Source organism: Lactuca virosa, chromosome 1 (genome assembly GCF_052849685.1).
Source record: "Lactuca virosa cultivar CGN04683 chromosome 1, Lactuca_virosa_CGN04683_v6, whole genome shotgun sequence".
NCBI classification, from domain to species: Eukaryota; Viridiplantae; Streptophyta; class Magnoliopsida; order Asterales; family Asteraceae; genus Lactuca; species Lactuca virosa.
The window spans coordinates 74,798,058-74,818,667 of NC_136426.1; the positions used below are offsets into that span (position 1 = coordinate 74,798,058).

General features: G+C 34.8%; 4 protein-coding genes across 4 annotated transcripts; 2 read left to right on the forward strand and 2 right to left on the reverse strand.

Annotated features, from left to right (window-relative positions):
• The first annotated feature begins 1,021 nt into the window (after positions 1–1,021).
• On the forward strand, positions 1,022–2,449 carry LOC145115198 (uncharacterized). The gene has a single exon (XM_079051436.1). It carries the CDS (start codon positions 1,022–1,024, stop codon positions 2,447–2,449), a length of 1,428 nt encoding a protein of 475 aa, XP_078907562.1.
• Positions 2,450–4,103: 1,654 nt separating this feature from the next.
• Positions 4,104–8,419, forward strand: LOC145146727 (calmodulin-binding transcription activator 3-like). Its single transcript, XM_079075023.1, has 11 exons — positions 4,104–4,249; positions 4,350–4,428; positions 4,896–5,015; positions 5,109–5,224; positions 5,299–5,387; positions 5,470–5,515; positions 5,592–5,900; positions 5,964–6,955; positions 7,049–7,598; positions 7,672–7,950; positions 8,019–8,419. Exons 2-11 carry the CDS (start codon positions 4,389–4,391, stop codon positions 8,049–8,051), a joined length of 2,574 nt encoding a protein of 857 aa, XP_078931149.1. The 5' UTR covers positions 4,104–4,249; positions 4,350–4,388; the 3' UTR covers positions 8,052–8,419.
• On the reverse strand, positions 8,154–10,050 carry LOC145146743 (wall-associated receptor kinase carboxy-terminal protein). The gene is made up of 2 exons (XM_079075024.1): positions 9,194–10,050; positions 8,154–8,367 (listed from the first exon to the last, which is right to left on the reverse strand). The coding sequence occupies exons 1-2, from the start codon at positions 9,984–9,986 to the stop codon at positions 8,264–8,266; spliced, it is 897 nt and encodes a 298-aa protein (XP_078931150.1). The 5' UTR covers positions 9,987–10,050; the 3' UTR covers positions 8,154–8,263.
• A 5,793-nt stretch (positions 10,051–15,843) lies between these two features.
• Positions 15,844–17,973, reverse strand: LOC145146759 (ADP-ribosylation factor). Its single transcript, XM_079075025.1, has 7 exons — positions 17,809–17,973; positions 17,171–17,326; positions 16,932–17,002; positions 16,525–16,644; positions 16,322–16,440; positions 16,144–16,225; positions 15,844–16,052 (listed from the first exon to the last, which is right to left on the reverse strand). The coding sequence occupies exons 2-7, from the start codon at positions 17,316–17,318 to the stop codon at positions 16,047–16,049; spliced, it is 546 nt and encodes a 181-aa protein (XP_078931151.1). The 5' UTR covers positions 17,319–17,326; positions 17,809–17,973; the 3' UTR covers positions 15,844–16,046.
• Between the last annotated feature and the right edge of the window lie 2,637 nt (positions 17,974–20,610).

Sequence of the window (20,610 nt, forward strand, 5' to 3'; positions counted from 1 at the left end):
AATAAGTTTGTAAAAAAAATAAATTCTTCTAATGTAGAAGATAATGTTGCACATAAAAATGGTTTAGGTGAAGAAGATAATGTCATACATGAAAATGTTTCAAATGAAAATGTTGTTATTGATGATGAAATTTTTAATAATGAAGATGTTAATTTTTCTCATGAAAATGTTAATATTACAAATGAGAATGAAAATGAAAATGGCATGAATAATAACAATGAACAATTTATTCCACCTTTAGATATATATGATCCTAGTAATTGGAATAATCTTGATAATAACTTAAGAGATCTTTTGATTGAAAAAGGGCCAATAAGAGAAACAAATTTTGTGTATCCTAAAGATAATTTATCTAGACATTTTTCTTATGCTTCTTATACTAGAAAGTTAAGTAATGGTGAGACGAGTGATCGAAAATGGCTAATTTACTCAAAACAAGCTGATAGAGTGTTTTGTTTTTGTTGTAAATTGTTTTAAACCTAATAATTATGTTACTAAAATTTCTTTAGCAAATGATGGATTTAATGATTGGAAACATCTATTTGATAGACTTAACGAACATGAAAATAGTTCCGAACATCTTTTTTGTATGGATTCTTGGGATGAAGTAAAAACAAGATTGGATAATAATAAAACAATTGATAAAGATTTACAAAATAAATTTTTAACTGAAAAAGAACGTTGGAGGCAAGTTTTAAAAAGAATAATTGTTGTCATCAAATATTTGGCAAAATACAATTTGGCTTTTCGAGGTTGTAATGAAAAACTTTTTCAAGAATCCAATGGTAATTTTTTGGGAGCAATTCAAATGATGGCAGAATTTGATGTTATAATGCAATAGCATGTTAGACACATAGAAAATCATCAAACTCATCTTCATTATTTAGGGCACAAAATTCAAAATGAAATCATTTCTATTTTAGCTAATAAAGTTAGAAATTCTATAATTAATATTATAAAAGAATCAAAATATTTTTCTGTTATCCTTGATTGTCACCCCAATGTTAGCCATCAAGAACAAATGACTCTAGTTATTCGATGTGTGAACATGTCTAATAATAAAATAAAAGTTGAAGAATTTTTTATAGAATTTTTGAAAGTAGAAAACACATCAGGTTTAGGACTTTTTAATGAGTTATTAAATGCAATTAAATCATATGGTCTTAATATTGATGATGTAAGAGGACAAGGTTATGATAATGGTTCTAACATGAAAGGAAAACACCAAGGGGTTCAAAAACGATTACTTGAAATTAATCCGAAAGCATTGTTTATGCCATGTGCTTGTCATAGTCTTAACCTCACGGTTAGTGATATGGCTCATTCTTGTGCTAAATCTATTTCTTTTTTTGGAGTTTTGCAACACATTTTTGTATTATTTTCGGGTTCAACTAAAAGATGGTCAATATTACTTGATAAAGTCCCTAACTTAACGGTAAAATCTTTATCTAATACTCGTTGGGAGAGTCGAATAAAAAGTGTCAAAGCCATTAGGTTTCAAGCTCCTCATATAAGGGATGCCTTGGTAGAATTATGTTCATCATGTGATGATGCAAAGTCTAAAAGTGAAGCTGAAAGTTTAGTTCATGCTATTGAAAGTTATGAATTTTTACTTGGTATGGTAATTTGGTATGATATTTTATTTGCTATTAATAAAGTTAGTAAGAAAATGCAAACCAAAACTTTGTGTATTGATGCCACAATTGATCTATTAAAAAATATGATGACATTTTTTAAAAATTATAGAAATGAAGGTTATGCCCTTAGTATAGATAATGCTAAGGCCATTGCATCGGATATGGATGTTGAACCTATATTCCTAAAAAAACGACAAATTATTAAAACAAAACAATTTGATGAAACTAATTGTGAAAATATTTCACTATCACCCGAAGAATCATTTAGAATCGAGTATTTTATATATATTGTTGATGTGGCAATTGCGTCATTAGAAAGTAGATTTGAGCAATTAACAAACTTTGAAAATATTTTTGGATTTTTATATGATTCAAAAAGGTTAAAGTCATTGGATGAAATTGAACTTAAAACAAGTTGTACTAATTTTGTAAATAAGTTTACTCATAATGACTTATGTGATGTGGATTTAAATGATTTTATTACGGAACTTAAAGTATTAATAAAGACTTTGCCAAATGTTGTTATGTCATCGATTGAAATTTTAGAGTTTGCCAAAGGTAAAGATTGTTATCCAAATGTTTGTATTGCATATAGAATTCTATTAACCATACCTGTTACTGTAGCATCAGCAGAAAGAAGTTTTTCAAAACTAAAATTATTAAAAAATTATTTGAGATCATCAATGTCACAAAAAAGATTAAATGGTTTGGCTATGTTATGCATTGAAAAAGATTTGTTGGATAATATTGAACTTGATTCTATAATTGATGACTTTGCATCTAAAAAAGCTCGTAAATGTAAATTTCTTTAGTTTTTTCTTTGTTATGTTTATGTATTATGGTTCAGAGCATGTTTGGCCTTTTATTATTTTTTTTGTATTAATAGTTGCTAGGTTGTTTGGCTTTCGGGGCCTGTCCCGAAGCCCTTTTTTTTCATAGGTGGGGAGTCCCCAGCCTTCAATTGTATTATTTTTTTAATTAATAAAAATTTCCGGAGGTACCGCCCTCCTTTACAAGAAAAAAAATTTATAAGGGCGCCAATTTTTCTTTTTGCCCCGGGCCCCAAAATGTCTAGGACCGGGCCTGCCTTTATGGGATGTAGATAGATGATTCATATGTGAATAAAGATTGTGTATTGTTAGAAAATATAGGGAAAAGGTTCCATGAGTGGAACAAGGTAATGAAGTGTTTTTAAGAACTCAAAGATAATCCGTGAGGGATTAAAAGTAAGGAATCCGTGGATAAATTCAAGAGAAAAAAAAGAATGTCAAGGGATCCGAAGGATCGAGATGAGAAGTATGTGATGAAGTAAGATGCGTATGAGAAGGCATGCTAAGAGTTAGATATATGAGAAGAACATAGTAAGAGATAGAGAATAACATGCATAGAGCATAGAGAATGGCATAGAAATATGAGATGTGATATAGTATATATAAAAAAATAAAGATAAGGGTAAAGAAGATATATAGATAGAGTATGTGCAGAGTATGAGATGAGACTGAGAAGAGGCTAAGGAAGATAGAAGAGATAGATTAATGAGAAGAATATTAGTGTGTGCTTTTAGAGATCAAGAGTATAAGATAGAGTATGCGAATGAAAGAATAGAATGTTAATGCATGAGAAGGGATAGAAGAAAGAGGCATATGAGATGAGAAAAAAAAACAAGAGTAAAGAAACATAATAGAAAGATGCATCAAGAAAAGAAAACAGAAAGATAGAATATGTGACAAATATAGAAAAATTTGAAGAAAAGTAGATGAACATGAAAACAGATTAAAAGATAACTCATCAAACATTGTTGTATGATATTGTAGAGATGTTTTATGTTTTGTAAGTTCAGGTAGCTGCCATGGTACAAGAGGAGAAGACACAAGAACACAAGGACCTAGACTAGAATATTTAGCTGTAATTCTTATATTTGGTGTTCTAATAGGTCTAAGTTGTCTATTGAAGGGTCATATTTTTATCTTTCTATCTATATCTCTATGATAGCACAAATCAACCTTTCTCTTTCTACCTCTTCTATCTTTCAATCATCCACAACTATGAGAACGATCGTCTTTATATCCTACATCTTTGACTACAAGACACAATACATACGGTACGAACCTATACAGGTAAAACATACCTCCACCTAGAGATGCGTCCTCAATTTGCCTTTACCGGTTACATGGGATGTTATCACGGGTACCGGGTGCCCACATCGACCAATGCCGAGATCATTACCATTACCCTAATGTTTTTTTAGAATTTTTTTTCTAAAATTGATTAAATAACTAAAGTTAACAAAATAATCAAAGTACTCTATACGTGGCCAATGCCAAGTGAACTTGTTTTGAGTTGTACAAATGTTCCAGTGAAAACTTTTTGGCCCTTGACACGTCATTCCACGTCTACACAAACCCACGTAGCCAATGCTAAGTCAGGTCATAGATACCAAATCCTCTTTATTCTGGTGTGGACACAACTTTTGACTTCCCTCTCTATCTCTATTATATTTTTCTCTTTATACTTGCCTTCCTCTCTCGAGACTGACACACTTTGGCTCTAGGGTTTTTTTTTCTTCTTCAAGAATCTTTGGTTTCTGTTTTATGAATATTTTTTTCATCTGGGTAATTGACTTTTAGGCGAAACATCAAATCTTGTTATTTTTTTATTCTAATCCTCTCTTATTCGATGACCCTTTTCGTTTTGTGAATGTTCTTCACTCAGATTACACCAAGAAGACTACCGTTCATGAGAGTTTGATTGATGGCTGACACAAAATGTTACATTCCCAATCAATTGTTAGGTTAGTTCTTTCTCTTTATACATAATCTGTTATATTCAATTCGAAGTGTTGCGGACTCTGTTTCTCTCATATGATCGTCTCGTCGTTGTATTGGCAATTTAGCACATAAACCAGCTCGATTTAAAGAAAACGAAAGAACATGATCGTACAAAAAAACCCAATCAATAATCGGTGCAGATTTCCCCCCCCCCCCCCCCCCTTTTTTGCGCAAAATCGAGGAGCCATGGTGCAACGGTACGGTACTGTTCTTGGTACACCGGCGCCTTCGCCTGCCGTTCTGCAATCGTATTCAGAATATCGGAAACGAAATGGTTCCAAATTGAAGAACACGAAAACGTTGATCAAATTTGAATTTAGCTCTCTTGATTTCTTTAATCTGTTTTCTCGGTGTTGGTTGCATGTGAAATTTTGGATTCAATATCAGGTTTATATGTTTTTATACACTTGTTTTCATGGAATTGTGGCAGATTTGGATCAAATACAGCAAGAAGCACAGCATCGGTGGTTGCGACCTGCTGAAATTTGTGAAATTCTAACCAACTATCAGAAGTTTCAACTGAGACCTAGTCCACCTGTCATGCCACCAGGTATCCCACCTATGCTACTTTAACATATACACATATGCATATAGATTACTCATCTTATAACTACTAAACATTGTCACTCTAATTTCATGATAGCTGGTTCTTTATTTCTCTTTGATCGAAAAGTGATTCGATACTTTCGAAAAGATGGTCATCGTTGGAGGAAGAAGAAAGATGGAAAGATTGTTAAAGAAGCTCATGAAAAATTAAAGGTGTTCATGTTTATATAACTTTAACTAATACTTTGAGTCTTGATATAATACTTGCTGTTATTTTCATTTTATAGGCAGGCAGTGTGGATGTTCTTCACTGTTACTATGCACATGGAGAAGATAATGAGAACTTTCAGAGAAGAAGCTACTGGATGCTTGATAAGTTAGTCTTTTTTTTTTCAGCAACGTTCCAACTTCATTTCTTACTTTATATATATTCTTACTTGATCTTTATAATGTTTTAGGCAGTATGAGAATATTGTTCTTGTGCACTATAGGGAGGTTAAAGAGGTAAATTTCCAAAAGCCTTTGGTAGATGATCGTATTTATGTGGACTAAAGTGTCATCCTTGATTCGTCATACACAGGGATACAAGTCAAGTTTCTCCCATGGGTTAAATCCAGATTCAAGAACACTGCTTCAAAACTCTCAAAGCAGTGAACAAACACCACATACTTCATATGGTTATGATATGAATTCAGTTGATAAAAACGAACAATCAGTGTCTTCAATATCAAATAACGAGCACTCTTCACAAGATTTTGGGATCGATTCATTTACAACTGATTTGCTATCTTACAAACTAACAGATGCTAGGTTAGATTCTGACACACATTCTCAAGATTTCTTGAACTCCGGGAATGGCTTTTTTTCTGATCATGAAGTTGCATCACAGGTAACTTTTCAGATTGTTTCTTTCTCGAATCTTGGTTGCATATTAATGGCAGTGTCAATGCAGGTCGATGTAAATACTGAAGTGATAAACTTACAAGATAATGATGCTGGAGGACTGAAAAAGATGGACAGCTTTGGAAGGTGGATGTGTAAAGAATTGGGTGGAGAGTTTGATGATTCCCTGATGGCATCCGATTCCGGGGTTTACTGGAATGCAATTGAAACCGAAACTGGAAACAACGATAAAACCGAAGTCTCGAGCTTATCACACCATATGCAGTTGAATACAAGCCCTGTGGGTCCCTCTTTAGCCCAAGAACAGCTCTTTACTATAACCGATTTTGCACCAGATTGGGCGTATTTAGAAACAGAAACAAAGATTTTAATAACAGGGAATTTCTTGGGTGACAAAAAACGTATGAATGACATAAAATGGTGTTGCATGTTTGGTGAAATCGAAGTGGCAGCTGAACTTTTGACAGAAAATGCCATTAGATGTCAGGTTCCTTTACGTGCTGCAGGGCGTATTCCATTTTACATTACATGTAGCAATCGATTAGCTTGTAGTGAAGTGCGTGAGTTTGAGTATATTGATAGGTCAACAAGATTAACAACAGATGATCATCATCATGATGATGATAAAACTTGGGATGAAGAGGAATTCGGTTTAGTAATTCGTCTTTCAAAGTTACTATCTTTGGGGGTTGAAGTGAACAAATGGTTAGACTGCAAGGTGGTAGATTGTGAAAAATGTAAGATGAAGGATGTGTTTGATTCGATTATAAGAAACAAAGAATGGTGTTCAAATAGAATCACAAAGGAGTTGCTAATACAGAATTTGCTGAAAGATAAACTTTATGAGAGATTAGTTTATGAAGTCCATGAAGCATGTGAAGGATTGCGTGTGTTGGATGAAAAAGGACAAGGTGTTATTCATTTGGCCGGAGCTCTTGGTTATGAGTGGGCGGTTGCTCCGATCACCGCCACCGGTGTCAGCCCTAATTTCAGAGATTCACGTGGCCGGACCGCCCTCCATTGGGCTTCACTTTATGGCAGGTTTTGACTTTTGATCCATTTTTATAAGTCAATGATCAAAAAGAGCATCATTTGCTTGAATCTTTGTGTTATGAGAAAGTGTGTTTTTTGCAGAGAGGAAACAGTGGTGGCACTGGTGAAATTTGGTGCGTATGCAGGGGCGGTTGATGACCCAACACCTATGAATCCAGGTGGACAAACGGCTGCTGACCTGGCATCGAGTAAAGGGCATAAAGGGATTGCTGGATATTTGGCAGAAACTGATCTCACCACTCATCTTTCAGCATTGTCTGTGAAGGACAAGGACAAGAATGGTGTCAAAAGTGATGCGTTAGTGGATGATGATGCTACACATTCACATTCTTTAAAAGGGTCACTTGCAGCAGTGAGAAGATCAGCACATGCAGCTGCTTTAATTCAAGATGCTTTCAGAACTCGTTCTTTCAATCAAAGGCAACAACAAGCAACAAAGGCAGAAACTGAAGAACTTGTTGCTATTGCTTCTTCTTCTTCTTATTCTTCTTTACAGAAGGTGAAGAAAACACGTGATTATGAAGACTATTTGCATCTGAACATTGCAGCATCAAAGATCCAGCAAAAGTACAGGGGGTGGAAAGGAAGGAATGAGTTCTTAAAGATTCGTGAGCGCGTTGTCAAGATTCAGGTAAAGTGGTGTTGGTTTTTTTCATGATGTTAATTTAAGTGGTATTCTTATTTATTTATTTTTAATGTTTTAGGCACATTTTCGTGGGCATAAAGTTCGGAAGCATTATAAAAAAGTGGTGTGGTCTGTTGGGATAGTGGAGAAAGCGATACTCAGATGGAGACGAAAGAGCCGTGGGTTGCGAGGATTCCGGTCGGAATTGAAAGCTCCGGAATCGGAATATGATTTCCTGAGAATAGGTCGGAGACAGAAATATGTTGGAGTGGAAAAGGCGTTGGCTAGGGTGCATTCCATGGCTCGGAATCCTGAAGGCCAGGAACAGTACATGAGGCTCGTGGGGAAGTTTGAAAAGGTAATGACACTGATACTGTTAATTGTTAATGTGGTGGTGGTGATTGTGATGTTTTTTGTGTTTGACAGTTGAGCCATGAACATGAAGATAGCAGCAAATGACGTTGAGTTTGAGAGTTTGTAAGTCTAACCCTTAGGGCCTAGGGTGTAGGGAGTCTAATTCTAGTATGCATGCATATATAGATATAAATAGAAATATGAATATGAATATGAATATGAATATGAATATATAAAGTGAAATTGACGAATAGGTGAGAGGAGAGGAATGTGTTTAGATTGGATTGGAGTTACAAGTAGAGTGAGTACATTGATGATTACAAAAAGAAGAAAGTAGAAAAAGCAAAAAGGATGGTGGAAAGAGACGGAAGCACTGATCCTGTGTGTGCCTCCCCTATACCTCCTTCAACTGTACCTGCACCTGCAATTTTTATCGATTAATCCATAACTAATAATAGAATCAGCCTTGAATCTATCTGTTTCTTTAAATCTGCAAATTTTTATCGATTAATCCATGCACTTTAACTTGTGGGTTTAACAAAAAGGATTTCGAGTAAAGGTCCAAAAGTTTTGACTCCAGTATCTTGTAACAACATTTGTGAGTCCAAACTCCAAGGCCCCTAATGTTCTATTAACATATAATTTCTCCATTAAACTTTATTCAACTTTAACATGTTTTGAAAAAAACTTTTAATACATAACAACATGAATCACATTAATATAAGCAATATAGTTAATGTATCATTGTTAAAATAAAAAAAATTCCCAAATTGAAATTTAAATCAAATTCTCACAATGCACCAAACACTATACCATCCTTTAGACGCAATCTTTTGTTCCTGATTTTTTTTTTAATGAAAGGAAGTAAATGATGGAGGAAAATGGAACGGAAGTAAATGATAGAGAAATACAAATAATTAAGTGTCTGTTTTTGACTTTTTGAGTTGGAGCGAAATATAATGAAATGAAAGAATTTGAGGTTTTGACACGGAAAGAATTAATCTAAACATTTTTTTTTTACAAAGACAAAATGTTTTAAATAACCAACTACTTTATAAAGATACAAATTATATGATGATTAATTATTTAAATCTTTTGAAAAAATTACGGCATCTAGAAATACATTTTTATTTTTTATTAAAGTAATAATAAATGGGAATAAATCATTTTATAAAAGTGGCTTTTGAGAAAAATACAGTTTGCTAAATTATGATGTGACAACTAAAAAACATATTTTGGAAACTCACCACATTCTCTTGTGGAGTTAACGGCGGCGGAGCAAATGCACAGCGTTCCTTCAGTTTCAACGTCAAACCCACAAGTCCCACCGGATTTCCGGCAGCGATCACACCCAGTATCCGGCAAACCATACGACAGCTTCATCCCGTACGACCAATCCAATGGCTTCTCCCCCTTCAACTTATCAGCATCATAGAACGTCGTATAATGCGTGCAATCCAGTATATTCATACTCATAAACTTCACAGTGTTGTATGACGTAAAGCAACACGCCGGAGGAGTGTCGTTGGATAGCATCTGAAAAATCTTGAACGACGTGCAGGAACCATATAGCTCATCACACGAGTGGTCGTCGGAGAAGTTGAAACAAAGGGATTTGTAGTGGTTGAGAACCGGAGAGTCGATGGAGCAGTTCATGAGAGCGAAGACGGTGTCCGGAGAAGGAGGAATGAGGGCGGACTGGACGTCGGACAAGACAAAGTCGTGGTGGGGTTGAAGGATGGTGCAGGTGGACATGGAAGGGTCGTAGATGGTGAGAGATTTGGAGGCGTAATCGATGGACTCTACTTTGTAGCTGCCGGAAGGGGTCTCGAAAAAGAGATCCGTGGTGGAGATGGTGGTGTTGGTGGCAAATGTGGTGGAGCAGTTAAGCATATTCCGGTAGAGAGGAGCACCGCAGCCGTCATCGACGGCGAAAGGATAGTCTATTTCGATATTGCCGCATGAATTCCGACAAAGGGGGAGAGAGTGACATAAAAAAGGTAAAAGAAAGAGGAGATACACGAGAAACAGTGAAGTCATATTTTGTGTAGGGAGAGAATTGAGAGAATGAAATGTGAATGCTTTCGGTGGAAATAGGAAGAAAAAATGATTTCCGCAAATTGCTCTTTAAAGCTGCTTCTTTTTATTTCCTTTTGACTTTTTGGCCCCCTGTCAGGAGTTGATGATAACTTGATAGGTTGTACGCCCCAGAAAAGAAAAAAGTTCAAATAAATTTGAATGAATGTTCGATCCTATTTTTTTTTTAGAAAAATGGGTTAATTATTAAACCAATTATTATCGATTTGCTTTTTAAAACATTAAAGTTCTAAAGTTATTTGATTAACAATGTTTTAAAAACATGTTTGAACCGGATGGACCGGGAACCAAGGCCGAGAACCATTCAACAACGATCAGTTTTATGTTAATTGTTACATCGGATCGAACTGGACGGTTTTTTTAAAAACCGGTTTGAATCGGTGTGATAGAACACGTGTCAAAACTCGTTACAGATTGACATGTGACAAAATTATTTTCATTTATTATAATAGATTCAACCAAACACACACGACTTCAATTCTTTCCATTAAATTTATGAACTTTTTCATATCATCACACGTGGTAATCAAGATTTGTGACATACGCCGAATGATTGACAGTCAAAGGTCTTCGACTTTTGAGGTCCATAATAGGGTCTATAAGTTACGCAAGCGGCTTCGCAAATCTTTAAACTGAGAAATGAAGTTCAACACAATGTTGTAAACAATATTGTTTTATACTTCAAGCATGCAACTTTAGAATTTTCAATTTTGGTGACAAAATGAATTGAAGGGATTGTGAAAAAAACATGTGCACACTTTAACAATTAATTGGTGCAGCCATAAGTGGTTATATATTTGTGAATAACTCTACAAAATTTTTACTATAATGCATATAACTATACCATTTTGGATAAGTCCTTCGTATTTGGGGCTGTGGTTTCTATTGTGTGTTAGATAATAGATTGATTGATACTCAAAAGACAATTACATAGAGATATATAAAGAATACCTAAACCCTAATCACTAACATCTCGCACAGTTTGATCGGGAGAAGACGATTAAACTGGAAAAATAAAAAAAAGAACAAAACATAAAAACTAGATGAAGATAGCGGCAACGGCGATGATAGAGCTCTGACGATGGCGGTTAACATTGACTGCTCGTCGGAGAAGAAGAGAGAAGAAGTTGCAGCTAGAGGCGATTATGTTGTATAAGAAGAAAAGATCGGCTACGGCGACATCGGCGATCATGCAACCGGTGGCAGAGGAAATCGGAGAAAGGTAACAAGAAAGAAAGAGGGCTCGATATGTTGCGGACTGTAACGCCCGTAGATCCGGGCTAGTCAATTTAGAGATAATAGGGGTCGAAAACGACTTTTTGACAAACGATTATTTAGAATAAATAATCTTAACCAGGTTGTAGAATACGTCTCAAGGGTTCCGTACATATAAAGAACGTTGAAATCCGAGTTATAACGAAGAAGTTATGGTCCGTCGAAGTTTTATGGCAAAACCAGCACGACACCGGGAGACGTAAATAGTGAATTTACGATGGAGGACTTTTTAGCCTTAGAAATCTAAACAAAAGTTGTAGTATACGTTAAACCGAGAACATACAAAAAAAGAACGCCCAAATCTGACTTCGTATGACAAAGTTATAAATTTTCTAAGATTTGGCTTAGCAGTGCACAGCCCGAAACTCGAATTTTAGATCGAGCGGTTTTTGGCCTACGCGACCTAAATGAGAATTGAAGATCTCATTAATAGGAACTCAACGGTAAAAAGACAGACGAAAACAGAGTCCGTATGTAGAAGTTATGAATTTTACGCTGATATTTAACAGTATAATCTCCTCGTACTGTTAAATTTAAGATCGGTCGAGAATTAGCCAACGGAGTCAAAATGAAAGTTGTAGATCTTATTTTTACCTACGCGTGGATATAAAGAACGTCAAAAACGGAGATCGTATGTGAAAGTTACGGATTTTAGAAGTCGGAAGTGTGTTGTGCGAAAATGGGTGATGTGGCACAATCTTGGCCATTGCTTTCTCCCCAAGTCTTGCCACTAGATGGTGACATGTGGCACCAAGTTCAACCATTTTTCACCCTATAAATAGAACCTCTTCCACCCTCATTTTCTTCACACCTTTCTCATTCTTTCTTCTCTTTACTCTCTCTCTAGAACCTCTCTCTAGCCCCGAACCCCCCCCCCCCCCCCGAAAAGCCTAGGGAACCTCCCTAGCACGAGGCGGAAGCCCCGGAGTGCTCGACGGCTCCGAGAAGAAGAGCTTTTCGGCTCGGGAACGCTGCTCCAAGCAAAGCCCGGTTATCTATAAAACCCGGTGTAAATGAGCTACGCCTACGCTATTTTTAATATAGCTTTTATTTAATTATAGTAACGTTATTAGGAACTTATAATAAGTACTTGGGCTATTATTATGGGTTATATAAGTATTGTTTAACGCTTATATAATAGTAATAATAGCTAGACTATTAATTAGTCTCGGCGAATAATAGACTAAACTCTAGTGGTAATAATATTAGGTTTCGTCGAATAAAATTATTTTTAAGAAGCGAAGCGTTGTCTGAGTTCAGAATCACCACCTTTTCAAGTGAGTGCATAGTCTCTTTCATCTTACACATAGATATGAAGTATTTAATATAAATTACGTGCTATGTGTGTATATTGTCTGAATATTTGCTGTCTATGCTGGGTGAAATATTTTTTTTATACATGTTTTAAATGTTTTAAAGTGTATATGTATTTTATATCTACAAAATGTGTTGGGTAAAACATGGGTAGATGAAATAGTTGTTGTGTGATAACACGATGAAAAACCTCAAGGTTGACAGTAATCCAGTCATCTAGTGGAGTATAGATGACGACCACAGACTATACTAGACAGTCCAGTGGAACGCTAGCAGGCTCGTAACCTGTAGGTGTTCTTGAATTAGGTGCTCATTAGGTATTTTGAACTGAGTGTGTTCACTAGGTATTTTGAACTGAGTGTGTTCACTGGGTATTTTTGAACTAAGTGTTCACCAGGTATTTTGAACTAAGTGTGTTCACTGGGTATTTTTGAACTAAGTGTTCACCAGGTATTTTGAACTGAGTGTGTTCACTAGGTATTTTGAACTGAGTGTGTTCACTGGGTATTTTTGAACTAAGTGTTCACCATGTATTTTGAACTAAGTGTGTTCACTGGGTATTTTTGAACTAAGTGTTCACCAGGTATTTTGAACTGAGTGTGTTCACTAGGCAATTTTTGAACTAAGTATGTTCACTAGGTATTTTGAACTGAGTGTGTTCACTAGGTATTTTAGAACTAAGTGTTCACCAGATATTTTGGACTACGTGTTCACCAGTTGTAATCCATAAGCCCTGGTAACGATGGACTTTGTGCCTATTCCATAGGATAATCCTTAGGAATGAATGAACGAGAAATTGTTGATTCTTAGGGTAGACCCTTAAGAGTAAAAAAGATAATGGAGATGGGTAATTGTGTGATTGTTTGATGTTAAACATAATAATTATATTATTGTGGGTTGAAAACCCTATGTACTCACCAGGTTTCCCAACCTGACCCACTCAAGCTTATTTGTATCACATGTGTTGATATGAAGTTACATTACACTGAGAATTAAAGAGATGTAGATCACTGGTGTAAATGAATGTAAGTTTTGTTTATGCTTATGTTTCTGTATTGACAATGACATCCCAAATGTTTTAAAATGAATAAAAAATACATTTATTCGGAAATGCTTTGATAACGTATTTATCATGTTTTACTGGGAACAAATTCCGCAACATTTTTATTAAAAGAGGTACTCTGATTTTTATAAAGCATAAACAAAATCGATTTTTTTCTGGCCGTGAAAATGGGGATGTCACACGGAGCCAATTCCGGCGAGATCGGCGACTGCAATGTCAATAGAGAAAGAGATGACTGCAGATCAGAGGCTGTCCGACAGAGAAGGAGCCATCAGAGGGAGACAACAACAACATCAGAAGGGTCTGAATCGGAAAAGAGATCTGAAGAAGTGGCCATTTGAGGAGGATGCAGAAGGCTTAGAGACAAGGGTCATCTGACGAGGAGGCAAAAATAGACGAGGTAGTAGAAGAAGTCGATGAAAGAGTTCTAGTTTGGTGTCGGCGGCTGAATTATTATTTAGTCGGAGAAGAGAAGAAAGAGAAAAAAAAATATGGAACATAATGAAGGCACCTACGGCGACTGTTAGAGAAGGTCGTCGGAGATGGAGGGCGGCGGTTGTGGGTTGTGGTAAGTAGTAAGGTTTTAAACTAGAGCCCTGATACCATTTTAGATAATAGATTGATTGATACTCAAAAGACAATTACATAGAAATATATAAAGAATATCTAAACGCTAATGACTTAAACCCTAAAGGGTTTGGGCCTAAATCCTAATCAGTAACATTGTGGACATCGGTTTTAAACTAAACGAATATCTAACTAGGCAAATAACCACAAAGGTATAACCTACTATTACAAAACACAAACAAAATACTTATTTTAATAAGAATAACTCAATTTTAGACAAGTTCTTCCCTCTTTGAATCGGGGTTTTCATTTCGAACATCATTCGTTTGGATATTAATAACATGAAAGGTGATCTGTAGTAAACAAATATGGTCATTATAATTATAAACAACTTACATGTTACATCATAATCTCCTCTAAATCCATAGTTTGATTTGAAATAATCTGAAATGCAGTTTTTATGCGCGGTGTGTACCCACATTTCTTGGGAGGACCGCGTAAATAGGCAAGTATGCATCAGATTTGGGCTCAGAATGACCCATTTCAAAATAGGTGGTTAATTTCGCAAAGGGCCAAAATCTTGGTATTTTTGCTAATCCAAAAAAAAACATATGATCATTTTTATGAATATCTCTGTTATCGATGCAAGGAGGAGATGATGTCCAAGAAGAAAATGAGAAGATAATATGAGGTTTGACAGGAAGGACTTAACTCTTACAAAAGACATGACCATCTTATTGCCCCCTTGCTCAATTCTTATGAGACTGGGGTATTGCTATTGTTGTGTATTGTTTTCTTATATTTAACTAAATCTATATTATAATTTATAAATAAACTAATAGAAATGTAATAATATAAATTTGGCATACTTTAAATTTTTAATAAGAGATTTGTTAAAAATATGTATATATAAATTACTTGTTAATGTGGGACATTGTGGGTATCAATTCTAAAAGTGGGTTGTTCTCGTATTGGTGTTAGAGGTAATCGCAAAAAAAAAAAAAAGATGACGTGTTACAATTGAAAATTAAAAGTCTAATGACATTGCCCTGGATTGTCTATGTGGCGTCCATTTGACAAATTTGATCCGAATCAGGATTTTATTCAACCTTAATTGATACTAACAAACACAAAGACAGTGTAATGACAAACCAGCGTGATGGTTTCCAATATTGAGATATGGGTTTTGATCCATGAGACGAACAAGAGGAAAAAAGAATGAAGATTAAAGATTCACATTTTAAGTTTGAATTCTCGTTTCCAATGAAATAAACTACAGGTTGGAAATCATCAATGATTTGTTCTTAGTTGTCACAACAACTCGAGTTAGGACGAACATGTTACAAACCCAAATCTAATTTCTTGTTGAGAATAGTTTACTCATCTTAATGGTTGTGCAATTTTGATAATGATGATGACGCATAAAGTCATGTAATTTGAACAAAAACCATATATTTGAATACAAGACGATGAACACATGACCATTCATTTTGATTTTTATTTAAAAACTAAAAATAAGCATGCTTGTATTAATTTATTGCAACTAAATCCACAGAATATGGATTTTAATCATAAGCCAACTAAAAAAACAAAAGCTGTAAACCACACTACTCGTCCATAAGAGTAAGACATCTCAATCTTGAAAATATGTAAAAAGTGACACAAATTTTAGGTTTACATATAACACCCACAACTCGAAAGATTTAGAAACAAACACTCTAATAGTAGCTGCAGTAACCCAAACCAGTAAGAAGACCATGATGAAGATGATCTATCTCTCTCTTTTAAGCCTGGAAATTCAACAAACCAATAATTAAATAATTATCATCATGACTAAAAAAATAAAGAAATGGAATTCTATTTGTTAAATAATTTGTTTACCTTGTTAGCAATGTTGTTGGAAAGCCAATCCAGACCTTCATATAGACCCTCTCCAGAGGTGGCACATGTGCTCTGAATATACCTGTTTCATTATTTTTGTATGATGAATAAACGTTATTTAATATTTTATATGATGATAATTGAAATAATCCAACATAATTTTATAAGATGATTGTACCAGTGTCTCTGTCTGAGAGAATGCAAGCCAAGTTTATCAGTAATCTCAGCAGCATTCATGGCATTTGGAAGATCTTGTTTGTTGGCAAACACAAGCAAAACTGCATCTCTTAACTCATCCTATCAATCTCACACAAAAATTAAAATAATAAAAAAACTGTTTGCAGAAATAAAAATACTATATAAAAAGCATGATAAAAATACCTCATTAAGCATCCTGTGTAGTTCATCTCTAGCTTCCACCACACGATCACGATCGTTACTATCAACCACAAAGATAAGCCCTTGTGTGTTTTGGAAGTAGTGCCTCCACAAAGGGCGAATCTGTAAATTGTACTTTTAAATAATCAAACAAAGCTCTTCCATTTACATGGATTCAATGGTTGTTTCTTTTTTGACTTAATGTGTTAACCTTTTACCTATTTTCTCTTCTTCTTTTTTCCTCCAAATTCCATTCATGTTAAAATTGATGAATATTGTGAAACTTGTTTTTGGAATGTATGGATAGTAATAGTAGGGTTATTTAGTCTCATTAGGCAGTTTATTCAATCAAGAAAAGATACAAAATTTATGTATACAGCACTTTATCCAGACAGAATAAAGAATGATACCTTGTCTTGACCACCAACATCCCATACAGTAAAGCTGATGTTCTTGTACTCAACAGTTTCCACATTAAACCCTGCTCAAATACAACTCATTAAAATATAATTCCAATTCTTATTGATATAGCAGTTTGAAAATACAAATGTCCAACGATTTAAGATGAAATGAATAGAAGTTTAAAATCCAAAAAAGAGTCGTGTGATGACATACAGTAGACTTGAGTAGAAGAGATATAGAAATGTACCAATGGTGGGAATAGTGGTTACAATCTCCCCCAATTTGAGCTTGTACAAAATGGTGGTTTTACCAGCTGCATCGAGACCAACCATCAAAATACGCATCTCCTTCTTAGCAAAAAGGCGACTGAAAAGCTTGGTGAAAGACAACCCCATCTTTGTATCTACCAAATAAAAAAAGAACACAGTGAATCTTTAATGTACGTATCAGATCATAAGTAGTTTATAAGTATCATAATTCCCAAAAAACGGATCACGTTTAAAATTTCAATATCTCTCAGAAACAAAAGGGGATCGAGACGCGACCTAATTTCAGGAATGCAAAAGAAAGCTTAAAATTTCAAGTTCGCTCACAAAATGTGGCTGGTGGAAAGACAAAAACATCAATTACCCTAACAAATCAAAATTAACAGCGAACTAAGATGTGCAAATCACTAATAAAGAATCAGGTAATTAGCACATGAGATCTCGTTTGTACAAACAAATCGGATCATTTGTATAAAAAACAATAAAGAATTAGAAAATCTTCACAAGACGGAAATTAGTAGATCGGATCTGGCATGTACATGCAAGTAAGCTTAGGTATTCACGATTCATTAACGTATTCATACATGTAGAAAGAGAGAGAGAGAGATCCAAGACTTACGATGGGACGGAGATCTTACGGAGTGGGGAGCCGGCGATCACCGATTAAATTTGCGATGAATAGAAGAGAAGGGATCGGAGAGAGTTGAGAGTAGGCGTAGTATTTATTAGTTGAAGGGGTTTGAGAGAAGAAAAGAGGACGTTTGAGAACCGTCAGTTTTTAACCAAATCAAATGGTCCCAGTCACGTCTCTCGGTTTTATATATTGTGCTGTTAAGCCCTTCTACTATGTCTTTATTCCATCAAACTGTAAGTGCTGAAATATGTAATTAGAGCATCTCATATGGACCTTTTTTTTTTTTTTTTTTTTTAATTTTATTTTATCAAACTCTACGAGTTTGATAAAAAATCATGTCGATTTGTAATCATTTTACGTAACTCCGACCACTAAAATATGATTCGGTACATGCAATCGGTGTGACCAAATTTATGCCAACTTGAATAGCAAGGTAGAACGTCACCATGTAAGTTTTCGTATTTTGCTATCGCTTTAATAGTTGTTATGTTTAATTAGTTTTTAAGAGATTTTATGTTACATTGGAACTCATTTGCCTGTAAATAATTTTTATATGTTATTAATCAAATGGATTATCACTTTTGTACATTGGATCTTAGTATAATTAAGTTTTGGAAGTGTAAAATCAAAGTAACAAAGTGTTAGTACATATTAAGGTCCATTAGAAGTGAATGAATGGATCAAGTGTAGAACTGATTTAGACGAGTTCTATTCACTTAGTGAGTTGGAAAACACACAAATGGTCATCAACTATGTCCACTTGACCAAGCTACCTAGTCAGCTAGGTCGAGTCAGAATCCATTCAACAGAGTAAAAGGCTAGACCAAAACCTTGTTTTGCCTCGTAATTTTTGCTACAAAACTCAAAATCATGTCCAGTCTTTTTTCAATACCCTCCTATGAACTTTAAGGTGATTGTGGAATAATAACTTTCTGATACTGACATTAAGAACTTAATTAATGGACCACAAAGGGGTACATGACCAAACTATTTCTATTCTTAGTTGATCATTGAGTCCTTTAACCATTCTAAAGGGATGTGAAGTGTTAAGAGTAGCTAGAAGTTCAAAGATGAGGGAATGTCAAGAGTACATATCCCTATCACTGTTATTAAAAGTATGTTTGATTTATTCTATAGTATAATACTCCTAAATGCTATATGGCTGGTATATGTAAGTTGTTGAATGCATGAAATCCAATTTAAAAATAGTATTTCATTTCATATCAAACTTGATTTTGATATTGATTTAAGCATAATATATGTGTAACACTTAGTTGGGGTTGATTTGAGTGTTTCTCATGCACTTTTGCGATTAAATCTTGTTTTGGTATTCATTATCTCTTTTCAGTATAAGTTACCGTATAATCTAAAATGCTTAAATGATGGACTTTGCAACCCATCCATGGATTCATATATATGATGATAACATGTTTTCAAAATGATGGTATTTGTTACCGAGTCTCTAAATAGGTTTTGGATATGATACTACTACCGTGTTTATGCCATTGGACAGGGCCTAAAAATGAAAGAGGCATCATTTTAGGTGTAGAAAATTTAGGGTGGCAAATTAGAAACATTTACATTGCATTTACTCATAGATTCTTATGTTTGTTTTGAAATGCTTAATATGCTATGTTGTAACGCCCGCAACTTCGGACTAGACAATTAAGATATAATAAGTGATATTATTGTAATTTGAACCCCCGAATAAGGAGATCCCTAGTCGTGCGCGTTACATACTATATATTATAAGTCTTTTTGGAAATTTATCGATAAACGATAAAACAAAATTTTGATAGGAGATTATTTAGGATAAATAATCTTAACCAAAGTTATATTAGATATGAAAATGATTCTGTACATATAAATAACTCTGAAATCCGACTTCATATGAAAAAGTTATGCCCCTTCGATGTTCTGCGATCAAATCGGCACAACTATGCATGTCGTAAAAAATGAATTTTTGATAGATTGCTTATTATCCTAAGTAATCTAAACTAAAGTCGTAGTAGTTGTAAAACCGAGAGTGTACATATAGAGAACGTCCAAATCTAACTTCATATGAGCAAATTATGATTTTACGAAGTTTTAGCGCAACTGTGTTAACATAGAAATAAAAATTCAAATCGGTTGATTGTTAGGAAAAACAATTTAAACGAGAGTTGAAGATCTCGTGATTAGGAGTTCGTTGATATAAAGACAGTCGGGAACGGATGTCATATGGAAACGTTATGATTTTTACATGGACTTTAACAATGTAAGTCTGCTAAAAATATACCTTTAAAAATAAAGTGAGAATTAGTCGTTGCAGTCAAAACGAACGTTGTAGATCTCGTCAATAGATGTGTGTGATATAAAGAACATCAAAAACGAAGTTCGTATGATGAAAATAAGATTTTTTTGAAGATTTCCCGGAGGCGCCACGCGCAGGAGGCGTGACGCGTGCTTCTAAAAGGGGTCCACGTAGGTCCAACGAAATGATGCCACATGTCACGAGGAGAGTGGCCGCCCAGAGCTAGGGCGCAGCGGGCCTCTTCGATATTTGCCCTATAAATACAGATTTACCCCCATTTCAATCCCCACACATTCCAAACATTCTCTCTCGAATTTCCGCTCATTAGATCCAAAAAATTTCTAGTATTTAAGATATTTTGGTTAGCTTGGAGGTCCCTGAGAGCCCGCCAATTAGAAGCTATCGGGTCGGAGTTTTGCCCACACATTTCCCGGTTTTCGCTAAAACCTTTGTAAGTTAAGCTTCACTTATCATAATTCAAGTCTAACTTATAT